Source organism: Pseudorasbora parva, chromosome 17 (assembly GCF_024679245.1).
Source record: "Pseudorasbora parva isolate DD20220531a chromosome 17, ASM2467924v1, whole genome shotgun sequence".
Taxonomy (NCBI): domain Eukaryota; kingdom Metazoa; phylum Chordata; class Actinopteri; order Cypriniformes; family Gobionidae; genus Pseudorasbora; species Pseudorasbora parva.
In genome coordinates, this window is record NC_090188.1 from 8,086,790 (window position 1) to 8,113,117 (window position 26,328).

General features: G+C 39.2%; 1 protein-coding gene across 4 annotated transcripts in view; it reads right to left on the bottom strand.

Annotated features, from left to right (window-relative positions):
* The window catches only part of smoc2 (SPARC related modular calcium binding 2), a 54,124-nt gene that overhangs the window by 26,292 nt on the left and 1,504 nt on the right, over nt 1-26,328 (bottom strand). The window contains exons 2-7 of one of the 4 annotated variants that reach the window (XM_067422479.1): nt 16,035-16,197; nt 11,859-11,965; nt 11,166-11,265; nt 9,959-10,003; nt 1,574-1,657; nt 900-989 (exon numbers count right to left, since the gene is read on the bottom strand). In XM_067422479.1, the coding sequence (XP_067278580.1) occupies nt 900-989; nt 1,574-1,657; nt 9,959-10,003; nt 11,166-11,265; nt 11,859-11,965; nt 16,035-16,197 (589 nt within the window). The remainder of the gene's footprint in view (nt 1-899; nt 990-1,573; nt 1,658-9,958; nt 10,004-11,165; nt 11,266-11,858; nt 11,966-16,034; nt 16,198-26,328) is intronic. The other 3 variants (XM_067422481.1, XM_067422480.1, XM_067422482.1) reach the window with 3 other exon arrangements.

Sequence of the window (26,328 nt, forward strand, 5' to 3'; positions counted from 1 at the left end):
ATTTCTATGCTTTTTTTTAGGGTACATATTCTCTCGCCCACATCATTTTAAAGTTACTCTCTCTCTCTCTTTCACTGTGGTGTTGTCAGGTTTTTGGCTTCATGTGAACATTGTTTTAGAAAATGCTTTCCCCCCATCTTTTCTCTGTCTATGTCTGTTTTTCAGTTCTATTCTGAGCTTCTCTGAATAGTGATAATCCCCCTTTAGACCTCAACAAATCAGCCGTAATCAAAACCATCGGCGTTCACTGAGCTGCACTGACGTTTTATTGATTGTAAATCAAGAGAACTTTACAATCAAGCTATTCACGCACACACAGAGACACACACAGGAATGAGTCTATTAAGAAACACACAAACTCTGTAATAATGTCCTCAGAATTAGATCTGTTACTGAGTTCATGTCGTCATTTTTTCCAAGATGGGTTTTAATGGCATCTCTGTTGATTCCTTCATTAGATCAACATGTCAGGCAATGGCTGAGTACTGCATTGAGCTGAATCTTCACATATACGCTTGTGTGTGTGTGCATGTGTCTGTGTGTATATGTTTTTCTATCCCAGTGGGGACTTCAATCTGAATGCACACAGACTCATGAGGGCGTGTGTCAAGTCCCAATGAGGAAACAAGCTAATAAATCATACAGAGTTTTTTTGAAAATGTAAAAATGCTGAAAGTTTTGTGTAATGTGTAAGGGGAGAGCATATACAGTTTGTACAGAAAAAAAAAAAAAATTACATCTATGGAGAGTCCCCACAAAGATAGTGAACCTGTGTGTGTGTGTGTGCCACTATAGCAACCGAGTTTCATAATACTTACAAGATAAGAATCTGTGTGTCTCTTTTGCTTTCTCTTTCTATTTTCTTTAAAAAAACAAAAAATTAGAATAAAAAAACTCACATTGTTTTCGTGACTCACATTGTGGTTTGGTCTTGTTTTGTCGGCTGCGGACCTGTTCTGTCCAGAGTGTAGGGTACTGAGAGATCATGTCTAAAACACACACACACGAATGCACAAAACATTAGTTCTGTTCCAAACTCTACATTCTTAGAAAACAAGGTTCAATAGGGTTCTTGACTCAATTTTAAGAACGCTTTATGCCACATTATGAAGCAAAATGTCTAAAATGATTAAATAATTATTTAATTTTTAATGGGTAATTTTTTTTTTCTCTCCAAGTGATAAAGTACGTTTTGGCGTGCGTATGGTACACGGTTTTTCGCGTGCATATGATATGCACTTTATGGCGTATTATACATACGAAGCCCCCACCCCACCACCCTAAACCTACCCAAGAGCGTGTCATATGCACGCCATAAAGTGCGTATCATATGCACGCAAAAAAACGCGTACCATAAGTACGGCAAAACTCATTTTGGCGTATACATTCCACGAGATTGTAAACTCGTACTATTTATACGCATGACCAACTAATTAAAACAGCATTAATTAATAATTAAAACTAAATCCACAAAAAAAAGATTCTATATCTGAAGTGCATGACAGAAGCTTTTTTCTAAGAGTGTGGTGAACGCTTGACCTAAACGGCATTGGAAGGCATCTGTGACACTCACCTTCATCATCAGGGGATGGCTGGGGTTCCACTACGGAAAACGTTGAAGGATCTGCGTTTAGAATGGAGAAGATTTGCAAGGAAACTACAATTACGAGTGTCAGCTAGACAGTTACATTACATGAGCCATAAAGCATTTGCACATTGCCCGGCCAGGACAGATTAGAGAGATGGAGAAACAGAGAAGAAAGACAAACTGAAGGAGGTTTAGTGGTTATAACTGACTCGCTGAAAGAAAAACAGTAAGTTCAAACATTTCATCTCTTTGCTTGACACCATGAAACATAAAATGTATAGGCAAAAAGCAGTGTGGTTCAAGAATTGTGTTAAATGTGTGTTGAATAAATGCATACCGCATCCAAAATGAACATAGCAAGCACCAAATGTAAAACATTAACTAAAAATTGGCTGTAATGAGTAAAAAAAGTAGATTGAATGACCTGCAGCATAATATGTGGCTTTTTAAGAAATATGCTTTGAAAAATAGTTTATCTGGTAAGTATTTTTCCCTTCGGAACTTTAATGGCAATATATCCATTGAGCCATCAAAATGGAAATATCTCATAAAGTTTTTGCTTCCTTTGACTGTAAGATGGAGACTTGCTTGTACACTATACACTTTAAAAAATGGTGGGTTAAAAACAACCCAAGTTGGGTTGAAAATGGACACCCACCAATTGGGTTGTTTTAACCCAGTGAATGGGTTAAATATTAAGCTTAAAACAACCCAATTGCTGGGTTAAAACAATACAATAATATATAAAATAATTAATTACGACAATATTTTCATGTAAATAATAATGCAAAATATATTTTCATGACTCTATGCAGAAATATGCTGTAAATAAATAAATAAATAAAAGGTAAAAAAGTAACACTTTATTTTGTTATTGTGGTTACATGTTACTACATGTACTTACTCTAGTAATAAAAGTAAATTATGCATAATTACAAGTAATTAATCCTAACTGTAACTCTATAGTGAGTTCATGCATTTAATTAATAGTACTTATTTGATTAAGTTCAAAGTAACTATATCACCTTAAAATAAAGTGTAACGAAAAGACAAAAAAAAAAAACATGTTTTTGTTTAGTTCAGACTTTATCGATCTGGACAGCAGGCATGCAAACACACACGCACACAAACACAGCGGACATATCAGACGGGGATGAAGGAAGACTTTTAGACGCTTTGGCCACAGGAATCTAAAATGCTGCGAGCCGCAGGTGTGGTTAACCTCAGAAGGGTCACCATTAACTCATCAGAGGCCAGAAGACAAACTGCCCCGTCTCTCTTTTGGTGTGTGTTTCTCTACTAGCATCCTTGGGAAACGGTTGGGGAACTTGGGGAACAGCCACTGTCAGCACTCTGATGAAGTGATAAAGTATTACGAGATCCAGCCCTGTTATTTTTATGACCTTAAAATTTCAGTGTAGCTCAACACATCAATGATTTTCTATGTTTTTGTGGCTTTTTGCCTTTTATTTCATAGGACGGCCCAGCAGCAACAGGAAATGGTGGGAAGAAGGAGAAATCGGGAAATGACCCAAGACACGAAACCGGGTCATCATCGTGCTATGTGCACTACTGACCTGGCCGCACCTCAGACTATGGATCTGTTCCAAAACCCAGTAAGCTGCCTTGTATGGTTATGATCTAGGCAATGGCATCATAACCATCATTGAACTGATTTGGCATGCATGCTCTACATTAGTAAAATAATGTTTTTGATCAACGTAATTGATTTCAGTAGAGTTTTGGAGACAGCAGTCATTGCCCGTCCACACCAAGGATGTTAAAGGTGCACTTATGCTCTACTGGAGGGCGCCTATTTAAAACAAATGCGTAGTTTGATGACGCCAAGTGTGAGCGCAGCATCTTGGGACATGTGGTCTTCACCTCACAGCCGGTGGAAAATAGGACTTGGGCAGAAATCATGTTCATGGATGCGGTTATTAACGTTACTGTAGAATGAAGTAGAGCAGGACCAAGTGTTGTGGAGCTGAGCAAGGCCTGTGATTGTTATACAAACACATGGCGAGTACCGGGACTTTTATTATGACGGGACGGGACACAGTCGCCGGGCGCGCGCACTTCCGCCTTTTCTGGTCATTGTTATAAGGTAAAGCAACTTTGTTTATCATATTAGATACATTTAAGTGTGTTTAAAATGATGTTATGATGTTAGTCTGTGCGTTCGCTTGGCACTGCTGTGACACTTGTTCACACTGCTAAGAGAAAAGCGCTTCTGCAGAATAAAACCGAGGGGAACGCAGATATGACGAGATTGACACACACAAACTCGCTCAAACGCTATGCTGAAACGTCCTTGGTTAAAATAGTAATTTTCTCACAATTTACAAATAGTTGGAAACATTTGGGATATTGTAAGTACTCAAATTAACAAAATATATAACACTGGCCTAGTGGTTTTTGGATATTTTACTGCAAAAATACTACATAGCAGGGCTCTACGCTAACTTTTCTTTTTTTTTTTTTGAGGAGCACTTTCCCATTACAGGGCATATATATCCCTTTAAATTATTGTCCAGGGGCATTTTACCATTATAAGAGCAATGTTTTCTTATATTAATAAATGTATGCATCATCTGTCAATTTCTTAAATTAAAATAGAAAAGTTGTTTTTAAAATGTTAATTTAAACAATAAATTCATTTAGAACAATTCAGTTAGACACACTCAGACTGTTTCCAATCAAATGAGATAAGCATCCAAAGATCCATTTTTGCACAGCAGAAGTGGCACAGAAGCTCTATCTGAAGTGGGATTTAGACACATTTACATGTGTAAATAATGTTGAATGAATGTTTTACATGTACATTTTTTAATTTAGAAATATGTACCAATTAAACTTTAAAAGTTTAATATTTTAAATAAAAAGTCAATGCAAAGTATAAATATGAAAATAAAACCGCCAGTAGGTGGCGGCAAGTCATTCAGTCAATAGTTCAAAACACAAAAATCATTTGAATCGAATCGCTTGGAGATGCGAATCAGTTCTGGTGTGTCTTTGATTTTTACCAAATAGACAGTGTTGTGGGTGGCTAAAACGTTGTTACTTAATCAACTTGTCTATTGGACTTCTGTAAAAGATTAGTTTTACATTAGCCTGGCTCTGCCCTCCTACGTACTTCCGCTCAATTTTCATTTTCCTTCAGTACTACGTCTGGGACTGCTGTGTAGTCTTAGGTTTTCTCCAAGGGGGTAATCTAGCGCTCGGAAAGCGTTCCACCCCTAGGGGCGGCCATTGCTAACCAAGCCATCACCTGCTGTTAGCATCCCATTGACTCCCATTCATTTTTGAGTCACTTTGACAGTGAATAACTTTACATCTGAGACGTTTAAAGACTCCATTTGTCCATTGTTTATTTCTAAAGAAACACGAAAATGCATAAAAGGCTCCGTTACCTTGTATCTTACACTATCGCCCCGTAGAAGCTGTTTTTGTAAAAATAGGCTAACTATTGCATCATAACCAACGCGACTGTCGCACAGTTGAGAAATTACCGTATAGACCTGAGGAGACGCTCACAGGCAATCTTTTACTGTCTATGAGACAGTCGGGGGGACGTGGAGACATAAAGTCTGATAAAGTCAAGGGAGAAGAATGGGGAGAAGCCGATAGTGAGCCAAAAGCAACAGGAGAAAATATTTAAACAAAGTGATTCAGCTTTCACTTTCTACAACTACTAGAAGACCTACAGCTGTCCGACAGGAGGCTCACGTCACATCTACGTCGTCAAGCTCAGTCTGAGCCTGCGCAGTTCGCTCAGCCATCAGGAAGTGAGTGCTCCTATACTGACATCACTTAACGCCGTAGAAGGCAATGGGATCGCTCCGTCCATTTCTTTTACTGTCTATGGTTTTCTCCGAACAAATTTTTACCGGTCCAATCAGCGAACAGAGGGAGTGGCTGAGAACGATGACGTTGATGTCGAGCGCTAGTTTGAGCAGAGATGTAGTTCAGTAATGGCGGCGGACAAAGATGCAAACTAAACCATTCATTGCATTGTGGCACCGCTGCATGCCGAACATCCAGAAGTTAAAGCCGGAGCAATAACAGTCTTTGCTGGGGTTTGTTGGTGGCCATGATGTTGTGGCCCTCCAACAGGGTAAATTCGGGAAAAGTTTGATTTTCCAGATCGCTTCGTTAGTGATGAAGGAGTTGGCTGAAGCTATTCGGACGATAACTGTTTCTCGTGGGGTTGGAAGGCATTGCCATCATTTAAGTTACAGGGACTGGTCAGTGATTTTATTGCCGTCCGTCTCTCACCACCCGCGTAAAAATCCCCGGCCGAGTTACCTACTGCTTTTGACAAACGCAAGCTCATGTTGATGTAACAGCTGTCCGAATCCACATTTCTGAATTTTCAACAATATATCACTTAAAAATTCACTGTTTGTATGTTTGTAACAGTGTATTCACAGTATGTACTGTTTGTAACAGTGTATTCACTGTTCATTTTTGACCACTGCAGAACACCATACGGTTGCTTTGCTGTTATTTGGATGCATTTCTAGACTTGTATTTCCTTAAAATGCTGGCAAGTATTTAGAAGAGCAATACATTTTATCACCGCTCAAACAAATTAAAATAAAAGCATTTAAACATTTGAATTGGTCCGTTATTTATAGCAGCATTTATTATCATACCAAGCATATGACATTTTATTTACAGCATACAATGATGTTACGGACCGCGTGAGCGCCGCGTTCCCGATCACAAAGCTCTCCTGTCCACCATGGCATGAATAAATCACAATCCGAATGCACAAGTTTTAGGTTTTATCCTATAGTTTTATCACTGAGGTGGCATGCACAAGTGCACTTTGATTTTGTCGGATTTCCATGAGTGAAACAGGCGAAGGGCGCATGACATACGTCACGACCAAACGATAGCGATTGGTTATGGCAGATCGAGAGTGGCTCAGGGCAGATCCAATAGCTTTAAACCTCAACAGGGTGCCCGCCTTCGCGGAAATAAACCCTTGTCAATGGAGAGTGGCCAGACTCTATGTACAAATGAAATGTACGAGAGTCTGGTAAAACCAGGCTAGTTTTACATATGCAACCATGCCAATACTCTGAGCAATGGCATTAGCAAGCCTTAACTTTTGGCGCTCTGGCGCTTCATAAACAGAACCGCATGCGTCTAGCAGAAGAACATTGCAGCCGGATCTACTTCTCTCTGTTTGTGTCTATGGCGAGTCGCGCAGACACTGTGCTAATCCGCAGCGGGAATATTAAAGGGATAGTTCACTTTGAAATTAAATTTTGATATGTTTTGTACACCACAGGAAACACGCACGCGCACCCTCGGATCAGTCGGACGTAGTGGTGTACAAGAAGTAAAAACGATATAAATACTGTTCGTTTTCTCACACAAACCGCTCGTTTCGTGTCTTAGGCCATCAGTGTGTACATATACAATGGGGGATTGTTTCATTTGGACTTCTCTGTGTATGCTCTTTGAGGTGGTGACCATAGACCTGCATTATGTGAGGCACAGACAAGAACGGTTTGACCTAAAATGATCAAAATTGAAACTACGGGGGAAACAAATACTCCTACATCTCGGATGCCATGAGGTAAGCTAAAACATATCAAAATTTAATTTCAAAGTGAACTATCCCTTTAACACTTATTTTATGATGTGTACCATAGTGATTCAGGGTAAGACAAAAACACGGTTTGGAAGAAATCTTCATGATATACTGTCTCAATATATATAGTAATTATTCTGATTCTATTACACATCCATTCATGAGAATCTATCGGGTCACTCGCACCGGTGCGCCTAAATATTTTTTCACAATCGCACGCAGTAATTTTCAGGCGTAAATGCGCCCAAAATGGGCACTATGTAGAGCCTTGCATAGTGCACCTTTAATTGTAACAATATTGTTAAAGGCATCGTTTTAAAAATCAATCCAAGTGTAAAAGAATAGCAGAGTCCACACCAGAAATATAACGATAACGGCACAGAGAAACAATATCTTTAGAACCACATTCGCAACGATTTTATTCCAGCTGATGAACGATAAAAACACTGACAGTCAATCAGAATCCAAATCAGACTTTAGAGGTCAAAATACTAGAAGAGGCACACTCCACAGAATGCACGTCTCAAACTCCATATCTACATTTGCTCTAGAGTTGGACTTCCGTATAACATTAATCTGGGAACGCAGTGTGCGTCCTTTCATCAGATTTGTAAGGTAAATCATGTATAAGCCTACACACCAACACAGGAGAATACATCAATATGTTCCTAAATATGTGAACTGGTCATCACGATTAAAAAAAAAAAAAACGTCCACATATTCTTGTTCAAGAAATTACAGTGAGTGTTGTATTTCTAGCATAAAGTGGCCAAATAATAAAGATTAAGATAACTTTTAAATTAAATGTGGTTTGGCCAATATTAAACAAGGATTTGATCTGCCGTAAAGTGTAACAACAATAGGCTATTGGTTGCCCTCTGCAGGCATGTTTTAGAATTCATAATGTACACAAGATGATTGTTTATATTATATATTTTAACTGTTGTTCTATAAAATCATATAATGATTTGCTTTTAAAACATAATTTGAACCAAATATTATTGCCCCGTTGTTATTATATATGTGTTTTAAGTCATTTTAAAGGTTTAAATGGTCTTGGCTTAGGACTATTATTTTTGTTAGCCCTACCACATAAAAAATAAAAATAAAAATTACTCCATTAATTGTCAAAATAATCAAACGGTTACTCGAGTACCAAAATCATTAGTGACAGTCCTGAAGGGTAATAGTAAACATGTATATTTATTTTTCTCACTTTGTCCCCCATCTCATAAGGATTTTCGAGGCAGTTCGCTAGTTTTTTAAACTGATTGTGTTGATGTGGAAGTTTTTTTTTTGTTGTTGTTGTTGTTGTTGTTGTTGTTTTTTTGTTATTTTATTATAAAACTGCAAACAAAATTCTAACTTGTCTAGTGACTAAGTCAAGAGCAGGCATGCTGTTTTTAACATAAATCAATTATTAATAATATTACAGTGCCAAGTATACCTGGTCATTTTGTAAGTAAAATGTATATCTTATATCTTTAAAAAAAATCTATAATATTTTTAGAATAGGGTAATACATGAACTTTAACAAAAACCTTCACATCTCCCACACCTGAGAGTTTTAACTGAAAAGGACATTCCTCTTAAAACTGAGGGGAAAAGACAAAAAAACAAGGTGATTATCTAGAGATCAGGTGGTCTCGTCTGCTTTGTGAAGGAAGGAAAATCAGTGGTGTTAGTGCATGAGAAAGGTCTTCATCTGGAAAGAAGAGAAATGATGTCTGGGTGAAGTGGTTAATGTTCACGGAGGTACTATAACAAAACCGTGAAGTCCTTCGATTACGCTTTAACGACTGTGAAAGGCAAAGGCTGTTATTACGTCGTCTCTCTGTTTAACGACTCCAACATACGACCGTTTACTTTTAGCCCTGAAGCAACTTCAGCACTCTCAATTCACAAAATATTAGAATGGCAAGCCATAACTTGCAGTACACACACACACACACACACACATTGGTCTATGTGGTTTACAGGGACTCTCCATAGGCGTAATGGTTTTTATACTGTACAAACCGTATTTTCTATCCCCCTACACTGCCCCTGCCCCTAAACCTACCCATCACAGGAAACATTCTGCATTTTTACTTTCTCAAAAAATCATCATTTAGTATGTTTTTAAGGCCATTTGAATTATGAGGACATTTGATATGTCCTCATAAACCACATTTATAGTGTAATACCGGTGTAATACCCATGTAGTTATACATATTTGTGTCCTCATAAACCACATAAACAGGCTCACACACACACACACACACACACACACACACACACACACACACACACACACACACACACACACACACACACATTTGTTTTTGTGACATATGGGGACATTTTATAGGCGTAATGGTTTTTATACTGTACAAAGCATATTTTCTATCCCCTTACACTGCCCCTGTCCCTAAACCTGCCCATCACAGGAAACATTCAGCATTTTTACATTAAAAAAAACTCATTCTGTATGATTTATAAGCATTTTGAAAAGTGGGGACATGGCCAATGTCTTCATATTTCACCCTCTCCCTAATACCTGTGTCATACCAGTGTCATTGTACACATTTATGTCCTCATATGTCACAAAAACATGCACACACACACACACACACACACACACACACACACACACACACACACACACACACACACACACACACACACACACACACACACACACACTGAAACGTAGCTGCCAGAGCAGATTGTCCCTCATGAAAGTCTTTACCATATCAAAAGGAATCGTTGAGGCTATTTACCTGATTTTCCTGGTTCCTTCGGATTTACTTTATCATTCTTGGACCCTGAAAATCAACAGGACAATCACAGGTTACTCCCGCTAACATTTTAGCAAATATACACCTAGAATTTTGTGTGTTCTAAATTTGAACATTCAAACATGTGCTACAGATGGATATGTGCAAATATGGCTAATTTTATTTTTGAAAAGTGACTTACGTTTTTAATTATCTTTAAAGCCTCTACAGGGGTGCATGATAATGTTATGGAGACTGCAGGGGGTAAAAGCCATATGACACTATCTTGGAGTAAAAGAGCAAGAATGTTTGAGCTCGGCCGCTTCGCTTGCCAAACGCGCATTTGTTTTGTGATGCTCCCCCAGACCTAACTGATTAAGCTGTTGCATGTGCAATTAAATCTAATTGGTCCTTTTCTAGTGAAGTTGTGGTTGTTGTACAAAGCCAAGCCAACTATGTTATGATCCAGGAACCCATGGCCTGCAGTGATAGAGTTTCAGTTTTGTGCGTTCAATGGTTCTATGGTAGTTTACTGCATGTGCTTTTGGTTATGTGGTATTGTTATGCTGGAATGTTTCAGTAGATTAGGATTAGCTGTGTTCTGGCATTGCTCAGTGCCATCACTGGCTTAGACACCACGTTTAAAGCTTGTTTGAGGAGCTCTGGATGCCGTACTCACTTTAATTTAACTCAATTTAAATTCCCTAAATTTCATGTGCCAGACTATCAAGATTATGTCATCGACACTGATATTACAGTTTGGAATATTATTGATGCTGTCAAAACTTTTTTGCGAACAAAAAAAGAACCTAATTGAAGAAGACATTGAATAAGTGATGTTTTTATTAACAAAATTTCGGGAGGAGCACGTGCAGATAATTAAACCTTAAATACGAGTGGAGCACATCAAGCTAATCAACAATAAGAGGTGTGTATATATACAGCAGATTTACCTTCTTTCGTTGACCATTTTCATTTAGTATCCCTCCACCACCCCATCTCCTCACTTAATTCTAACAAACTCTTATTAGATGTCAACACAATCTATAATAAAGTTCAGTCTAGTTCTAGGGTATCTCTATCACAGGGGGGTACTCTGGGTTTGGGCCAAATTCCGAGCCCGGAGCCCTCCCCCCGGACAGCACGCCTATTTAATTTGATGTAAGTGTGAACTCACAAAAGGGGAAAAACAGACGGTGAAGTATGGTACCTTGGCACTGGGGTTTCTTATTGGCTACTGCTGAGCCGCTGATGGGTCTGCCACTGGCTGTAACACACCAGCAGTAACCAGTGTAGCTGTGGCACTGAACCTGTTATTTAACACAGCAGAAACAGAGACAAAATAAGACGTTTAAAAATACTTAAATGTCTATCTATCCGTCCGTCTGTCAACTATCCATCTGTCTATCCAATCATCCATTCATCTTATTATCTGTCTGTCTGTCTGTAACGGAGACCAGCTAGTAGTAATTGCTGTGCGAGGAAACCTCACTCCTCTGACCTCAAGAGACGCTCTAGCGACTGACGCTAGAAGTTACAGTCTTTAGCCTCCGTGTTAGAGCATCTGACTCTCATGATGTATGTCTTATGTCTGTCCCATCTGTTCATCCTTCCATCTATCTGTCTGTTTGTCCGTCCGTCCGTCTTTCCATTCATCTTATTATCTGTCTGTCTGTGTGTATATCCGTCTGTCCATCTATCTGCTCTTCCTTCTATCTATCTATCTATCTATCTATCTATCTATCTATCTATCTATCTATCGATCTATCTATCTATCTATCTATCTATCTATCTATCTATCTATCTATCTATCTATCTATCTATCTATCTATCTATCTATCTATCTATCTATCTATCTATCCGTCCGTCCGTCCGTCCGTCCGTCCGTCCGTCCGTCTCTTACCTCACTATAGGTTCCGTCAGGGTTGCAGACGGGTACGAACACCTGCGGGAAGAGTTTCTTAGCTTGCTGCTCTGTGTATTTCTTCTCTGCCACACACCTGGACGTATCTGGAGACATAACAGATTTAGATTTAGATATAGACACTTTATAACCATCCATATTACAGTTTTTCTCAGTCGCTTTGGTACATTTCTCAAATCAAACTCACAATTTGCAAAACAGTAAGTGCATTTCTCAAAACAATTTGTACGAATAGCAAAACAACATGGATAACCTGCAAAAGCCACTCTCTTGCTCAAAATCCTTAGTTAATTTCTCAAAAGTAAATATCTGTGTCAATGAACATGTCAGTGCCATCAGAATGACAAGTCCTTGTGTCATTGTGTACGGATAAAACTCAAATTGTTTAGTCATGTTGTCAATATAACAGTTCACTCTGGAGGGATGTTCTGATGGAAACAATGGCTAAAGTTTTGATGACAATTATTGTCAATTGTAAGTTACATCTTAGTGTATGTGTGAGTGTAATTGTAAGAGAATGGAAAAGATTCAAATTTACACTCTTACTGTTTGTACTGTATTTTAATGACAGAACATGTCATGGAGATACAGAAATGAAAAGACAGCACTGAATAGCACACTAAAAAATAAAAAATAAAGAATGTGAACATAGGAAAAACGGTCGTGCGGTGCTGTAGAAATATATATATATATATATATATATATATATATATATATATATATATATATATATATATATATATATATATATATATATATATATGCTAGTTGATGTTTCATGAGAAGCACCTTCGTTAGAGAAAGTCAAGATTCACCTGGGAGCAATTTACCAATTCAGGACAGATTTAGAAAAAAAGTCTAATGGAAATATAGAAAGTATAGAAATATGCTTGACATATTATGATAACTTTTTTGCATGTAAAGACTTATGCTATGAGCTTGTGCCTAAATGTTGTGGGGGGTGAGACTATTCCACAGAGACCCAATATAATACATTTTAATCAACATGACATAAGCAACTGATAATGTAGAAAACAACAGAGAATTGTACATAATCATTTGCATGGATGTACCAAAGCATTTGCAACTTGCTCAACGAAATGAAAAACTGCTTTTTTGATGTGCACAACTGACACAATGATGTGAGAATTGAACAGGTAGTTTTGAGAATTTCCATTCTGATCTGAAAAATGTACCAAAGGGAGTGAGAAAAACAGAGATGTAAATTTGAAGAAGTAAAAAAAAAAGAAGTGTTTGTCTAAAACTTGTTGCAGAAATGAATTCAGTCCAAATGGTCAGTCATATGGAAAACTCTTCCACATATATCCACTTCCATTCAATCGTCACCTATGAGGACTGACACTGGAGCCTCTTTAAAAATCCATGACTCATCTTCTTTGCAGATCTTGAAAAATACTATAAACTTGATGATTAATTTGTTCACAAACTCTGTCCGTTCTTTTTTCTATATATAACATTACCCTTCATTTCCCATCATTCCTGCTCATCGTGTCAGTGTAATATAGAAAACAGAAAGTCCACAGAGAGCGAGTGCATTAAATTCAAACCGACAGGCAAGTCCTCTGGCGTTCTCGCTCTCTGACTGATGTGGCACTGGTGTTTCTTGGGAGGAAAGGAAAGAATGGTAATGGAGAAAGAAAATGAAGCGGGAAATAAGACTTGGTTTCTTTTGCAGTGACATGTGACCTCTTAGACAGAGAATAATTCAAGATGTTTCAGAAGTGGTGATCCATGTGTGTGGTTGGGAGTCCTACTGGAGTCATCAGTATCTCAATGCCAGTCTAGGGGTGTGCTGAGACTGTGTGAGGTCATGGTGTCCAGCAGGTTGAAAGGCATCTGTGAATGTGTGTGTATGTCGTTGATGCAACTGGGCACATAAACTCACTTTATCCACTGGGCAAATCATTAAAACACTGTCTGTCTGGGATGGCAAGAAAGGGTGGAAAGAGAGGCAATACAAAATGGTGAGTAAGGCAATCCCAGAATGCATTGCAGGCGGAAAAAAAGATGGTATATGAGATGATTAATGCCAGCCTAGAAATATATGTAAAAACTGTCTTTCAGTAATGAAAAATATCACTAAAATATAGGTCAGTCTATTTAAACATGGCTATTTTACACAATATCTGTGTGCACGTTATATTGTATTGCTTAGAGTATGGCATTTACTAATCGCAATGGATGAATGCTGGAAAATGTGTTAAATAAATGTTAAATTAAAGAGGAAGGACGCTGAGTGTTTCCAGAGTGGAACATTTTTAAAATAGGTCAGAGCAAAAGAAAAGGTTCAAAGGCTATATTTTTATGCTTGGTGACATTTATTATTTATGCATTTAACATTTGTTATACATGTGCACAGCTAGCTGCAAGTTGTGCATGTACTTCCCTTTCCAATCTAATCATTCTTATTTGGTTTTCATTCACTCTTTTTTAGTGGAACATAATTCCTCCTCGTTTTGTACCTCTTTTCTCCTCTCCTTCTTTCTCACACCCTTGTTAATCCCGCCGTAAGAATGAAACATTGTGCAGGGAAAGAAAGAGTGAGCGGGAAACAGAAAGAAAGACAGCTCTGAGCAGAAGAAAAAGAAAAGATGCAGGGCACGAGAGTCTTCCGGCTGAGCCCGACACAATGAGAGCGTTTGAGAGGCGTTTGACCTCTGTGGGTACTGACAACGAATGACCACCGATCTCTCACAGATATGAATACACCACTGTACATTTATTTTTAAATGGACAAGATCCCCATCAAGATCTTTTCAAAATTGCAGCACTCTAAAAAATGCTGGGTTGAAAACAACCCAAGTTGGGCTGAAAATGGACAAACTAAGAAAATGGATTGTTTGAACCCAGTGAATGGACCCATTCAAACAACCCAATTTCTGGGTGCGTCCATTTTCAACCCAACTTGGTTTTTTTTTAACCCAGCATTTTTAGAGTGAGTAATGCTAATTTCGTATTTAGGGAAAATGCATCGGTCGTTGTATGTTTTTTTTTTTTTTAAATACTGATATATATTTTCTATTTAATTCCTGGTCTAAATATAGGGAACAAAAATGTCATGCAGCAGGACATGAATACACCATCCAGTCTTGCTTTGATCCAATGGGTTTCGATACACTCTAAAAAATGCTGGGTTAAAAACAACCCAAGTTGGGTTGAAAATGGACAAACCCAGAAATTAGGTTGTTTGAATGGGTGCATTCATGGGATCAAACAACCCAATTTCTGGGTTTATCTATTTTCAACCCAACTTGGGCTGTTTTTAACCCAGCATTTTTTAGAGTGTAGTGAATGTTATTCTACAATATTATTGGTTTATAGGATTTTTTTTCCCATGCCGATGTGGCCATGATTACACTCTAAAAAATGTTGGGTTGTTTTAACCCAATGTTGGGTCAAATATGGACTAACCGAGCAATTGGGTTGTTTTAACTCAGCGACTGGGTTGTTTTAACCCAACGATTGGGTTGTTTAAATCCTGCGGTTGGGTTAAATATTTGCTTAAGACAATCCAATTATTGGGTTAAAACAACCCAACTGCTGGGTTAGTCCATATATGACCCAACATTGGGTTATTTTTTAGAGTGTACAATGTGTTAGAGGCACAAAATGTTAATACATTTGATGGATTTTTATTTAAGCTGCACTCTAAAAAATGCTAGGTTAAAAACAACCCAAGTTGGGTTAGAAATGGACAAACCCAGAAATTAGGCTGTTTGAACCCTAGTAAATGGACCCATTCAAACAACCCAATTTCTGGGATTGTCCATTTTCAACCCAACTTGGGTTGTTTTTAACCCAGCATTTTTTAGAGTGTGTCTGTACTTTTTTGTGTTTTTTTAGGACACACTGATACGGAAAATAAGGAGCAAAGCTGATCTATACCAATGGTCAATCTTGTGGTCTCACTTCAGGTAACTTTGTTGTTTCAAATCGCTGTTAGTGTATACGCCTCTTAAGAGTACAATTGGAAATGTCATTGAGGATAAAGTGTTGGACTCTGTAAAATCCCACTCTGTCTCATCAAAGAATCATTTATCCCTGGATGGATTTAACCCTGCTCGCCTCGACCCTGACCCACAAAGGGCATCAGGCCAACCAGCAGCGGCTCACGCATGATTAGTGAACTCTGACCTTTGCATTGCCCTCGGATGACCTCCAGCTGAGGGTCACGGCACTTTGCGCGGAGAAACTCGCAGCGGGAACTGAAGGTCCGTCCGTCTGATGCGCACAGCGGCTTGCGAGGAGCTCCGGAGCAATCCATATTGCATTCCTTATCCTGCTCCACACGCAGAAACTGGAAGGATAGACAGAGAGAGAGATTTTAGCATGTTACTAAACTAAAAGTGATTCTATAATAAGCGTAAAAATATATAGCATACAAATATTAAATATATTTCAAGTTAATATTAGAACTGTATATTTTATTTAGATTTCATAAAATTAAAAAAAATAAATATAATATAACATTATTTAAATATATTGATACAATTATTATTATTATATTTAGACATCTATTTTATTATTTTTCATTACATATTAGGGTTGTCAAAATTAACGCATTAACATGCAAATAAATGTTGGCTAGTGTTATGATGAAGTGCTATTAAACCATTCAAGATGCAAAAAAGATTAAAAAATTGTATGATTTCATTTTTTTCACTTAGCTTGTTGTAATCTCCATTATATTTGTGATGACACCTTCATCCTAAAGAAAGTATCTTACAAGGCATCATAATTATTTCTGCGCAAACAACAAATACATTTCAAAGGTTATATTTTTTGGTTGACTTGGCATCTTTTGAGCTCATCACACTGTTCCATTGCTCAATCCCATTTATTTAGTGATTAATACACTCACACACAAGTGCAAACAAAACACAGAGACAAAAAGCCTTCAAAAACCCCTCTGCATCTCCCATCCCATGTCACGTCTTGTTTGTGAATGAGGGATTGTGGGAGAAAGGCAGAGGTGCAGACGGCCTCTTGTGCAGCGCTTTTATCTGTCTGTCACTCTCACACCTGCACAAGTACGACCACAAACAAGACACACACTCGCATTGATTGAATGCTGTGTCTTTTGCTCTTTGTGCACCGCAGGAACGTTCAAGGACACTGGAAACATCACCCTTACAGACAAATTCAAGAGTGGACAGGAAATCGCCTTGCTTTGTGTCGGGACATTATCTGCACAGGTGTGTGTTTAATGTTTGGATGAGTTATAATCGGTTAACCTGGAGAATACAAAAATAACTTGAAAAGGTATTAACACACACAGACACTCACCTGTGGCCAATAAATCAGCCGCAGGAAAACAAAATGAAAGCAGTGTTGAAAGGAAACGGATTCTTCATATAAAGCTGATGGGCAGGCTCATTACCCACTCAAAAATTAGCACTGGCTGACATCCTACAAATGACTTTCGCTGTGTGGGTGTGTGCGTGTGTGTGCGTGTGTGTGCGTGTGTGTGTGTGTGTGTGTGTGTGAGAGAGGGAACTCTGCACCTGGAAGATGGTTTCAGAGGGGGTTTGAGGATCAGCCCTTTGCCCCTGGCGATGGGAGACAGCTTTGCTGTCATCTCTGATCGTAAATCTAGAGTTGATGAATGCTGAGGAAGTGTGTGTGTGTGTGTGCGTGTGTGATGAGGTTGAGGCACATCGGAACAGGTGTTGTGAGAGTACAGAGACCAAACTAACCTTTTTTTTACTTTTTGTTAATGGCTTATTGGTTATTAATTCTGAATGACCTGGATGACAGAGGTAAATGTAGGTAAAAGGTGCTCTTTCATAGTTAGGAGACTAAATGAAGATATTTATATATATGTATGTATGTATATGTGTGTGTGCCCTACTGTTCAGACCAGGACTTGAACCCCGGTCCGCTGGCATGAGAGTCGGACACTCTAACAAGGAGGCTAAAGGCTGCAACCTGTAGCGTCAGTCGCTAGAGCGTCTCTTGAGGTCAGAGGAGTGAGGTTTACTCGCAAAGCAATTACTAGTGGTATGGTGTGGTGTGGTGGTATGGGTAAGTTTAAGGGTAGGGCTAGGAGTAAGGGATGTGTAATTATTGATGTAATTACAGAAATGAATTACAAATGTAATTACATGCAGTATTTTTATGCAGTAAAAACATGTATGTACACAATGTGCATTTATACAGATTTATGATATATTTGAGTTTGAGAATATATATCATTTAATATAAAATGTTTCATTATAAATTTGAGATTATGTCAACAATCGTCTCATTTGAGACTATTTTATTTTTCCTCGAGTATTCTAGATGAAATATGTGAGGCAAATGAGATGCTTAAATGAAACTGGAGCTATAAGAGCACTCTCAGGTCAGTGTAATTGTACTGTGAGTTGGCGACCTTGCTCTCTTGATATCAGCCATTGAAAATCCATCCTGGAGGCCCACGAGTCCAAACCTGTTGACTTTCGATAGCTTGTTGCTCATTTTACTATTTGGCTAAACAATTTGTTTTGCTGTGGATACACCACAGGTTTTTTTTTATTTATTTTTTACTAAGACCACATTACTAAAAGTTTGATATGATTTGATTAGATTTTTTGTTATTTTCACATTGTACTTGACCTTCAAAGTGAACTGAACTGAAAATTAGATCCACTTTTAAGTTCATCTCAGTCCGCACACACTTCTTTTTGTAACATGCATGTAGGCTATATATTTTTTTTAATTAAATCACACCCTTCTTGAGGTTTAATTATTGCACTTGGCCAATCCTGATTTCAATTTTGTTTTGATTGGCTGCAGTGCATCCTGTCTCTGTGTGTGACAGAAAATGTGTTTCAAAAGGACAACAATCCTCTTCATGATCATCTGCTCTGCCACAACAGGCCACTTTTTACTCTTAATTTAGAATATTTATGAATGAATGAACATTAAGTTGTGAATAAGGGGTTCTCATGTCTGGAATTTGTTGTTTGGGGTCTGTGTGTGTCGGTTTGTGACTGACAGACTCATGCTGTCTGAAATCATGGCTAACACTGACCCCCCTCGAAACTCTGTCCCACCACAAAATCCCCCCCCCCCCGTTTTTATCTTCGACAAACACACAGTCTCTCTTTTTCTGTTCTCACCCTGTTCGCTTTCTTGCGTTTTCTTTGTGTCTCTCTTACACACATGTGCTTTCTTTATCTTCCCTTCGCCCTCTCCCTCTCGTCTCTGCAGCTGTGACCCTGTGCCCCTTCCGCTCCGTCATTCTCAGCGCTGCTGTCAGTGAGCTCGCAGGAGGCCCGACAGAGATGTCAGGAAACAGATTCTGCCCGGAGTGCCGCCGAGCCAACCACAATCGGCCACGATGGTCATCTCGCGATGGCGGCCAAGACGGAGTTAACAATCCTCACACCCAGGCCAAGCAATCGCAGCCAACGCGGTTCAATTCGGTCACAGCTGGTGTCTGAGACCAGGACAAAACCAACACGACCGCCACAGAGACCTCATCGCGGCCAAGACACATTTAGTGATTCGACAATTCAACAGTTGAGATCGACCCAAACGAGACCCCACAAATCCAGACACGGCCAAATAATCACCAATCAATTCAGCCGCAGCCAAACTTAGACACGTCCATTGAACATCACCGGGGGAATCTGAAACCACCCACGACCGCTGTCTGTATACAGCATCAACAGCTGGTCACAGAGACACCAGAGGACCACCAGAACCAGTCCAAACAGACCTCGCTTGCTTTCAGCACCATGAGAACAGTGACTGGATCACATTTGGGACTGTTCCTGAACAGATATGTGCAATTTCTGTACCACTAGCAGTGTTATTTTAGTATCTTATTTACTTTATTTTGATGGTCCCTTTTGAACATTCTGTTGACTATAAGTAACTTTCATGTCAACTAACCATCATTACTGTCTGCTTAATATCTGCTCTTTATTGTGATGGTCCCCCAAAAAACATTCTACTGACTATAAGTAACCAGTATTTCTGAAGGAACTGACTAAAACTAATACTTTGTGAGACTTAAAAGGGTTTTTGGTTGGAGAAGGACTTTTTGGTTCTGATTAGAGCTAATTAGAAGTTAAGACAGTGATGGATATAATATTTCTGTGAGAAGGCTGATAAATGGCAGAAAGACCTTAATGAAGTCTTTTTATAGCCAGGTTAAAAAGCCAGCAACAGACCGAATTTTCAGTGTTTGTCTGACCACTGTAATGTTAAAGGTTTAGTTCATCCAAAAAGGAAAATGATCTAATTAATTACTCGCCCTCATGTCGATTCAAACCGGTAAGACCTTAATTCATCTTCGGAACACAAATTAAGATATTTTTTATGAAATCTGGGAGCTTTCTGTCCCTCCATTAACAGCTTATGCAACTACCACTTTGAAGTTTCAGAAAGTTCATAACGAGGACTGAGTAATTAAGTCCAAATTTTCTGGAGACTCAATCGCTTTATATGATTAACAGATTTTATTTTTATTATTTTTATTTTTATTTTGAATAAGTTTTATTCACATATAAACATTGATCAGCAAACATGCTAAGCAGAACCTGCTTATTGCGTTAGAACAAGCCTCATTGGTTCTTGCGGAAGCTCAAACGTGCTGAGTAACACGAGAATGAACCTCATTGGTTCGTGCGGAAGCTCAAACGTGCTGAGTAACACGAGAATGAACCTCATTGGTTCTTGCGGAAGCTCAAACGTGCTGAGTAACACAAGAATGAACCTCATTGGTTCTTGTGGAAGCTCAAACGTGCTGCGTAACACGAGAATGAACCTCATTGGTTCGTGCGGAAGCTCAAACGTGCTGAGTAACACGAGAATGAACCTCATTGGTTCTTGCGGAAGCTCAAACGTGCTGAGTAACACAAGAATGAACCTCATTGGTTCTTGTGGAAGCTCAAACGTGCTGCGTAACACGAGAATGAACCTCATTGGTTCTTGCGGAAGCTCAAACGTGCTGAGTAACATGAGAATGAACCTCATTGGTTCTTGAGGAAGCTCAAACGTGCTGAGTAACACGAGAATGAACCTCATTGGTTCTTGCGGAAGCTCAAACGTGCTGAGTAACACAAGAATGAACCTCATTGGTTCTTGTGGAAGCTCAAACGTGCTGCGTAACACGAGAATGAACCTTATTGGTTCTTGCGGAAGCTCAAACGTGCTGAGTAACACGAGAATGAACCTCATTGGTTCTTGAGGAAGCTCAAACGTGCTGAGTAACACGAGAATGAACCTCATTGGTTCTTGAGGAAGCTCAAACGTGCTGAGTAACACGAGAATGAACCTCATTGGTTCTTGCGGAAGCTCAAACGTGCTGCGTAACACGAGAATGAACCTCATTGGTTCTTGCGGAAGCTCAAATGTGCTGCGTGACACGAGAATGAACCTCATTGGTTCTTGCGGAAGCTCAAACGTGCTGCGTAACACGAGAATGAACCTTATTGGTTCTTGCGGAAGCTCAAATGTGCTGCGTAACACGAGAATGAACCTCATTGGTTCTTGCGGAAGCTCAAACGTGTTGAGTTAACACGAGAATGAACCTACTGCAAAGAAATGCATACAAAACTTGTCATGGTTTGTTTTTTCCCAAATCACTTTTCTAGCTCCACCCATTTGTTTTAGTTTTTTCTGCCATTTGTATCATTTCATCTCAAAGAAAAAAAATCACTATAGATGAAAAGATAAGGTGGAGGAACCGAAAGAAATGAGGAGAGCAAAGAGAGAAAAATGACATATATTTCAGAAGACCCACCAGCACACAAACCTTAAATCCTATTACCCCCTTTTGGCAGTGAGGCATTGTGGGATTGAAAGCAGTGATTCAGGGGCCAATCTCCAGCAGAGAGTGCATTGTGCCCCACAGAGGGCCACATGGGGGCTGAGGGGCCCCAGAAAGGATAGGGGGCCTCAAGACCACAGACCCAGAGAGGCCCCTCACACCTTGGCCGCAAAGGGTCAATGGGGGCCAGGCAGAGAGCGAGAGAGAGGCCGCAGACGTGTGAAAGGGTCCCGACGGGGGCTTCCTGGGATTGGCTAGGCATCGTTAGTCTCCAGCATAGTGGAAATGGAAGAAACTGACAGCCTAGATCCAGGCTATTAACTCAATCAAAGAGAAAAGCCTTTAATTGCTGTGAAAAATCGGCAAGAAAAGGGAAAGCCTGCTGCTAGTCATGTGAAGGATGAGAGAGAAAAAAGATGTTTTTCTTCTTGTGCAGGTGCATAGTTTTGCGTATGAATAACGGCCACCATTTGAACAGCCCTTGTTATGAAGTGACTGATATAAATGGATTTTTAGAAGGGAGGTGTGGAAGGGAAGATGAGATCAAGCGGTTTAAAATGGAAAATCATGGAAGAACGACAAACAATACTCGTCTTCTATTCTGTCTGAAACCCCATGAGCATGAGCTTTTATGGGCCTTTTCTGTCTGTTAAAGGGACAGTTCAACCAAAAATGTAAAAAAAAAAAAAAAAAATTTTTAAACTGCTATATTTTACCCACCATCATTTTCTAAACCTGTATGGCTTTCTTTTTTCAGATAATTTAGGGGGGAAATTCTGTTTTGGTTACCACTGAATTTCATTGTATGGACAAAAAAAGACGCCTTTTCAAAATATTTTCATTTTCTGACATCATTTTCTCTTTCGTATGAATTGTCCCTTTTAATGCACAATACTGCTAAAAGTAGCTCAAAATGCAACTCATGAAAAAATGTGTCATACTCAAGAAAGCAAATGTGGAAAATGTGTTGCTATATGTGGAACTGGTGCAGAAAACAGAACTGTTCCTAATGATTTTCAAAGGTACTTGGCACAACTGAGTTATGAGTCGTCTCCTATGCAAATGTGCATCTGATTTTCATCTAGAACGGTTTTACTGATGCAAACAGGGAGAGAATGTGTTTATCAAACTCTGGCCCACTAAAATGAATTCTACATTACTACCTTTAACGTTAGTAAAGTTTTGTTTTCACCTGAACCTTTTTATGACCATTTTCCACCCTGTCTCTCTGACCCTTACAACTAAACTAATGCTTTTACTGTTGTCCTTAAGACTGTTTAACAGCTTCTTTGCATATGAAATGAGTATTATGTGTCTATTATATTATATAATGTTGTTGGATCAATTAATAACTGCTGTCCCATCTTTCAAATACAGTTTTTTTTAGCAACCTGCATTACAATTTGTATTGACGTGTTGTAGAAGACAATATGAGCTCACAGTCTGTTATAGCAAATAGGTGTGTGTGTGTGTGTGTGTGTGTGTGTGTGTGTGTGTGTGTGTGTGTGTGTGTGTGTGTGTGTGTGTGTGTGTGTGTGTGTGTGTGTGTGTGTGTGTGTGTGTGTGTGTGTGTGTGTGTGTGTGTGTGAGTGCGTGCGTGCGTGTGTGTGTTCATGTTCATGTTCATGTTTTTCTGTCATGAAAAAGATATTTTCTTTTACAGAAATCACTTTTTAAGAACTACAACAAACGGCTGGTAGGGACTTCACAAGCTTATTCACGGGTTAGTGACATCACAAACCGGACCCCTGGAACACTCAAAAAAGCATCTGTCTTTTCACATTTATTGTAATAGAGTACAAACACAAGTGCAATAGCATATCATAAAAGCAAGATGACAACTTAAGTTATAGCCGTAATTAAACTAAACTAACCTGTTATATCTTCATGCAGCAGATATTATTTGGCTCTGTGCATCTTACAACAGTTCCCACATCTATTTATAGCTCTATGTAGAGCTATTTATAGATTATCATGACAGATTATGCTAATCAATAGGAATGTCCCAATCCGATTACGTGATTGGAAATTGGGCCCTTTCATGTGATTTTAGACTCGATAGGAATCGGACGTTACCTCCCGATCAGGACTTGGATATATATGTATATTCTCATTATTATTTTTTTAACACATCAATAGTTATGCGGTGCCACAGAGTTGACCCTTTTAACTCCACACGGAAACAGCAACGCGTGCGGCATGACGTCACTTTTTTTGTTGTTTAAATCAAGCCTGCAGCACCCCTCTCAGAAACTGAAGCCTCCGCGGCTCGATCACCCCCGGTGGCCGGTCCCAGTATAGCTGCACTTCTGTGTTTTCTAATGGACGCGAGGCAAACTAAACAATCAAATTACACCTCAAATATTTTTTCCCCAAAGTAAGTTTAAATAAGTTTAGTTTTAGTTCGTTATTTGATGCTATAAAAACGGGGGTGTGACGACATGATTGACAGCTGAGATCTACGTCTTCTCTGAGTGAAGTTGTCACTGAGGCACTAACGGACTTTTTCGGGATTGTTGGGAGCAGATTCTTTAATTTAATTTAATTTAATTTCTACATTTCCATAACTGTTTATTTCACACCAACATAATTAATTGTTCTGCATCTGTGAGAGTATAGGCGGGCTTTTGATATCGCCCTTGTACTTCCTGTTCTCTACTGCGCAACTCCGGTCCCGGACATTTTTTATATTTACTGTTGCACTAAAATCCAAAAGTGAAGAATTTATGTTATTTATTACTTGATTGTTCAAGCTACCTCACAGAAGATACTTGATTGTTGATGACACAGGTATTACAAGGAGAGGGTGAAATATGAGGACATTGGCCATGTCCCCACTTTTCAACATGCTTATAAATCATACAGGAGTTTTTTTTAGAAAGTAAAAATGCTGAATGTTTCCTGTGATGGGTAGGTTTAGGGGGAGTGTAAGGGGATAGAAAATACGCTTTATACAGTATAAAAACCATTACGCCTATGGAATGTCCCCATATGTAACAAAAACAAACGTGTGTGTGTGTGTGTAGATGAGGGTTTGCGCTGTACTGCTCTGCCTCCCACATTCCGCTCTGCCAAGCTGAGTAAGAGGAGTGAGATGGGATGACCTCTGACCTCCAGGTTAACTACCAACAGACATTTGTTAACGTTTAGATGTAGAGGCATCTCTACTCGACCTGTAAATAATGAACGCAGGGGTGTCGACCACACCGTTTCTTTGTAAATCACAGCACTCTAAACCTGAAGGTTGTGCATTCCTTTCTATAATCCACTTCATGGATTGATTTATGCATCACATTTCAAATTCTATCATTTAGTAGGAATCCACACGATCGGGAATGTTGCACAGGGACAAAATATATCCTTCGCATCGGGTTCAAGTTGGTCAAGCGGATTTGCTGCGTTGACCAACAGAAAGCTGCTTTGTTTGAAAGCGTCTTTCTTTTTGAGGCCTGCTCATTCACCAATATGCTGCTTTTCTGCTGGGATCAAGATGGCAACTCTATCTGACTGAAGCGTGTCTAACGACGGGACTAGTACAGGTGAATCTGACACCTCAGGACGGCTAGTTTATTTAAACGGAGTCCTGCTGCTCTGAAGCGAGAGGTCCGTACCTAAGCTTGTGTGAAATTAATTCCTCTGTTTACTCTCTCTCAAATAACAGCATATCTTCCTTTTCCGGCACGAACTGCAGCAGGTGCCCTGGAGACCCCGTCATCACAGGCCCTGATTCATGCCTGTGCCACATAGCTGCCATCCCAGAAGGCTGAGCAACAGCAGATGCCAGCAGAGAAACATTGACAGCAACTGTATCTCTGGCGTGGTGCTAACAGCCTCCATCAGCACCAGGAACACTATGCCAGGTGAAAACTCTGCGGCTTATGGCCCAGAAGGAACCGGACTGCGTAAAATCACAGCAGAGCGCTGACCGGTGTCAACACAGTGAGAAAATAACACTCCTGGGACTCCATATCAGGGTTATTTTTGTTAACTAAAACTAAAACCGTAAAAAATGGCACTTAAGTACTTTAAGTAACATAAACGTTATAACTGAAATAAAATAGTTTTTTTTTTCACATTTCTCATTTTCATTTTAGTTTAACTTGATATACTAAAATAACTTAAATAAAAAATGTATAAAAAGTATGAAAATTGCGTTCAATTCAAAGTATTGACATGTGCGTTCAGCAAAAATTATAGCAATGTATTGCATATAATATTCTTTGAAATATTGTCAGTGCATTTGGTATAGAACAAAATATGTGACCACAAATGGAAATATTATGGTCCCAGCTGCAAAGCACACCTGATTATATGCTACATTTGTTACAACTCTTGACAGGTACACAAATATTGACCATTTACCAACATTTATGGATTAGAAAGTGGGCCGTTTCCTGTCTCACTATTGAAAGCGCAAAGCCTCTCTGGCATTCGGCAGGACCGGGTTGGTTGGACATAAATGTTTAGGCTTCGAGGTCCGTCAAAGCCGCTCTGTGTCCAGGCTTTAGATGGACCAACGTGCCTGTGCATCTCTCTCTCTCTCTCTCTCTCTCTCTCTCTCTCTCTCTCTCTCTCTCTCTCTCTCTCTCTCTCTCTCTCTCTCTCTCTCTAGCGGTCATGTCCCACTGGGACAAGCTACACTCACTCTCTCACTCGGTTAATAGG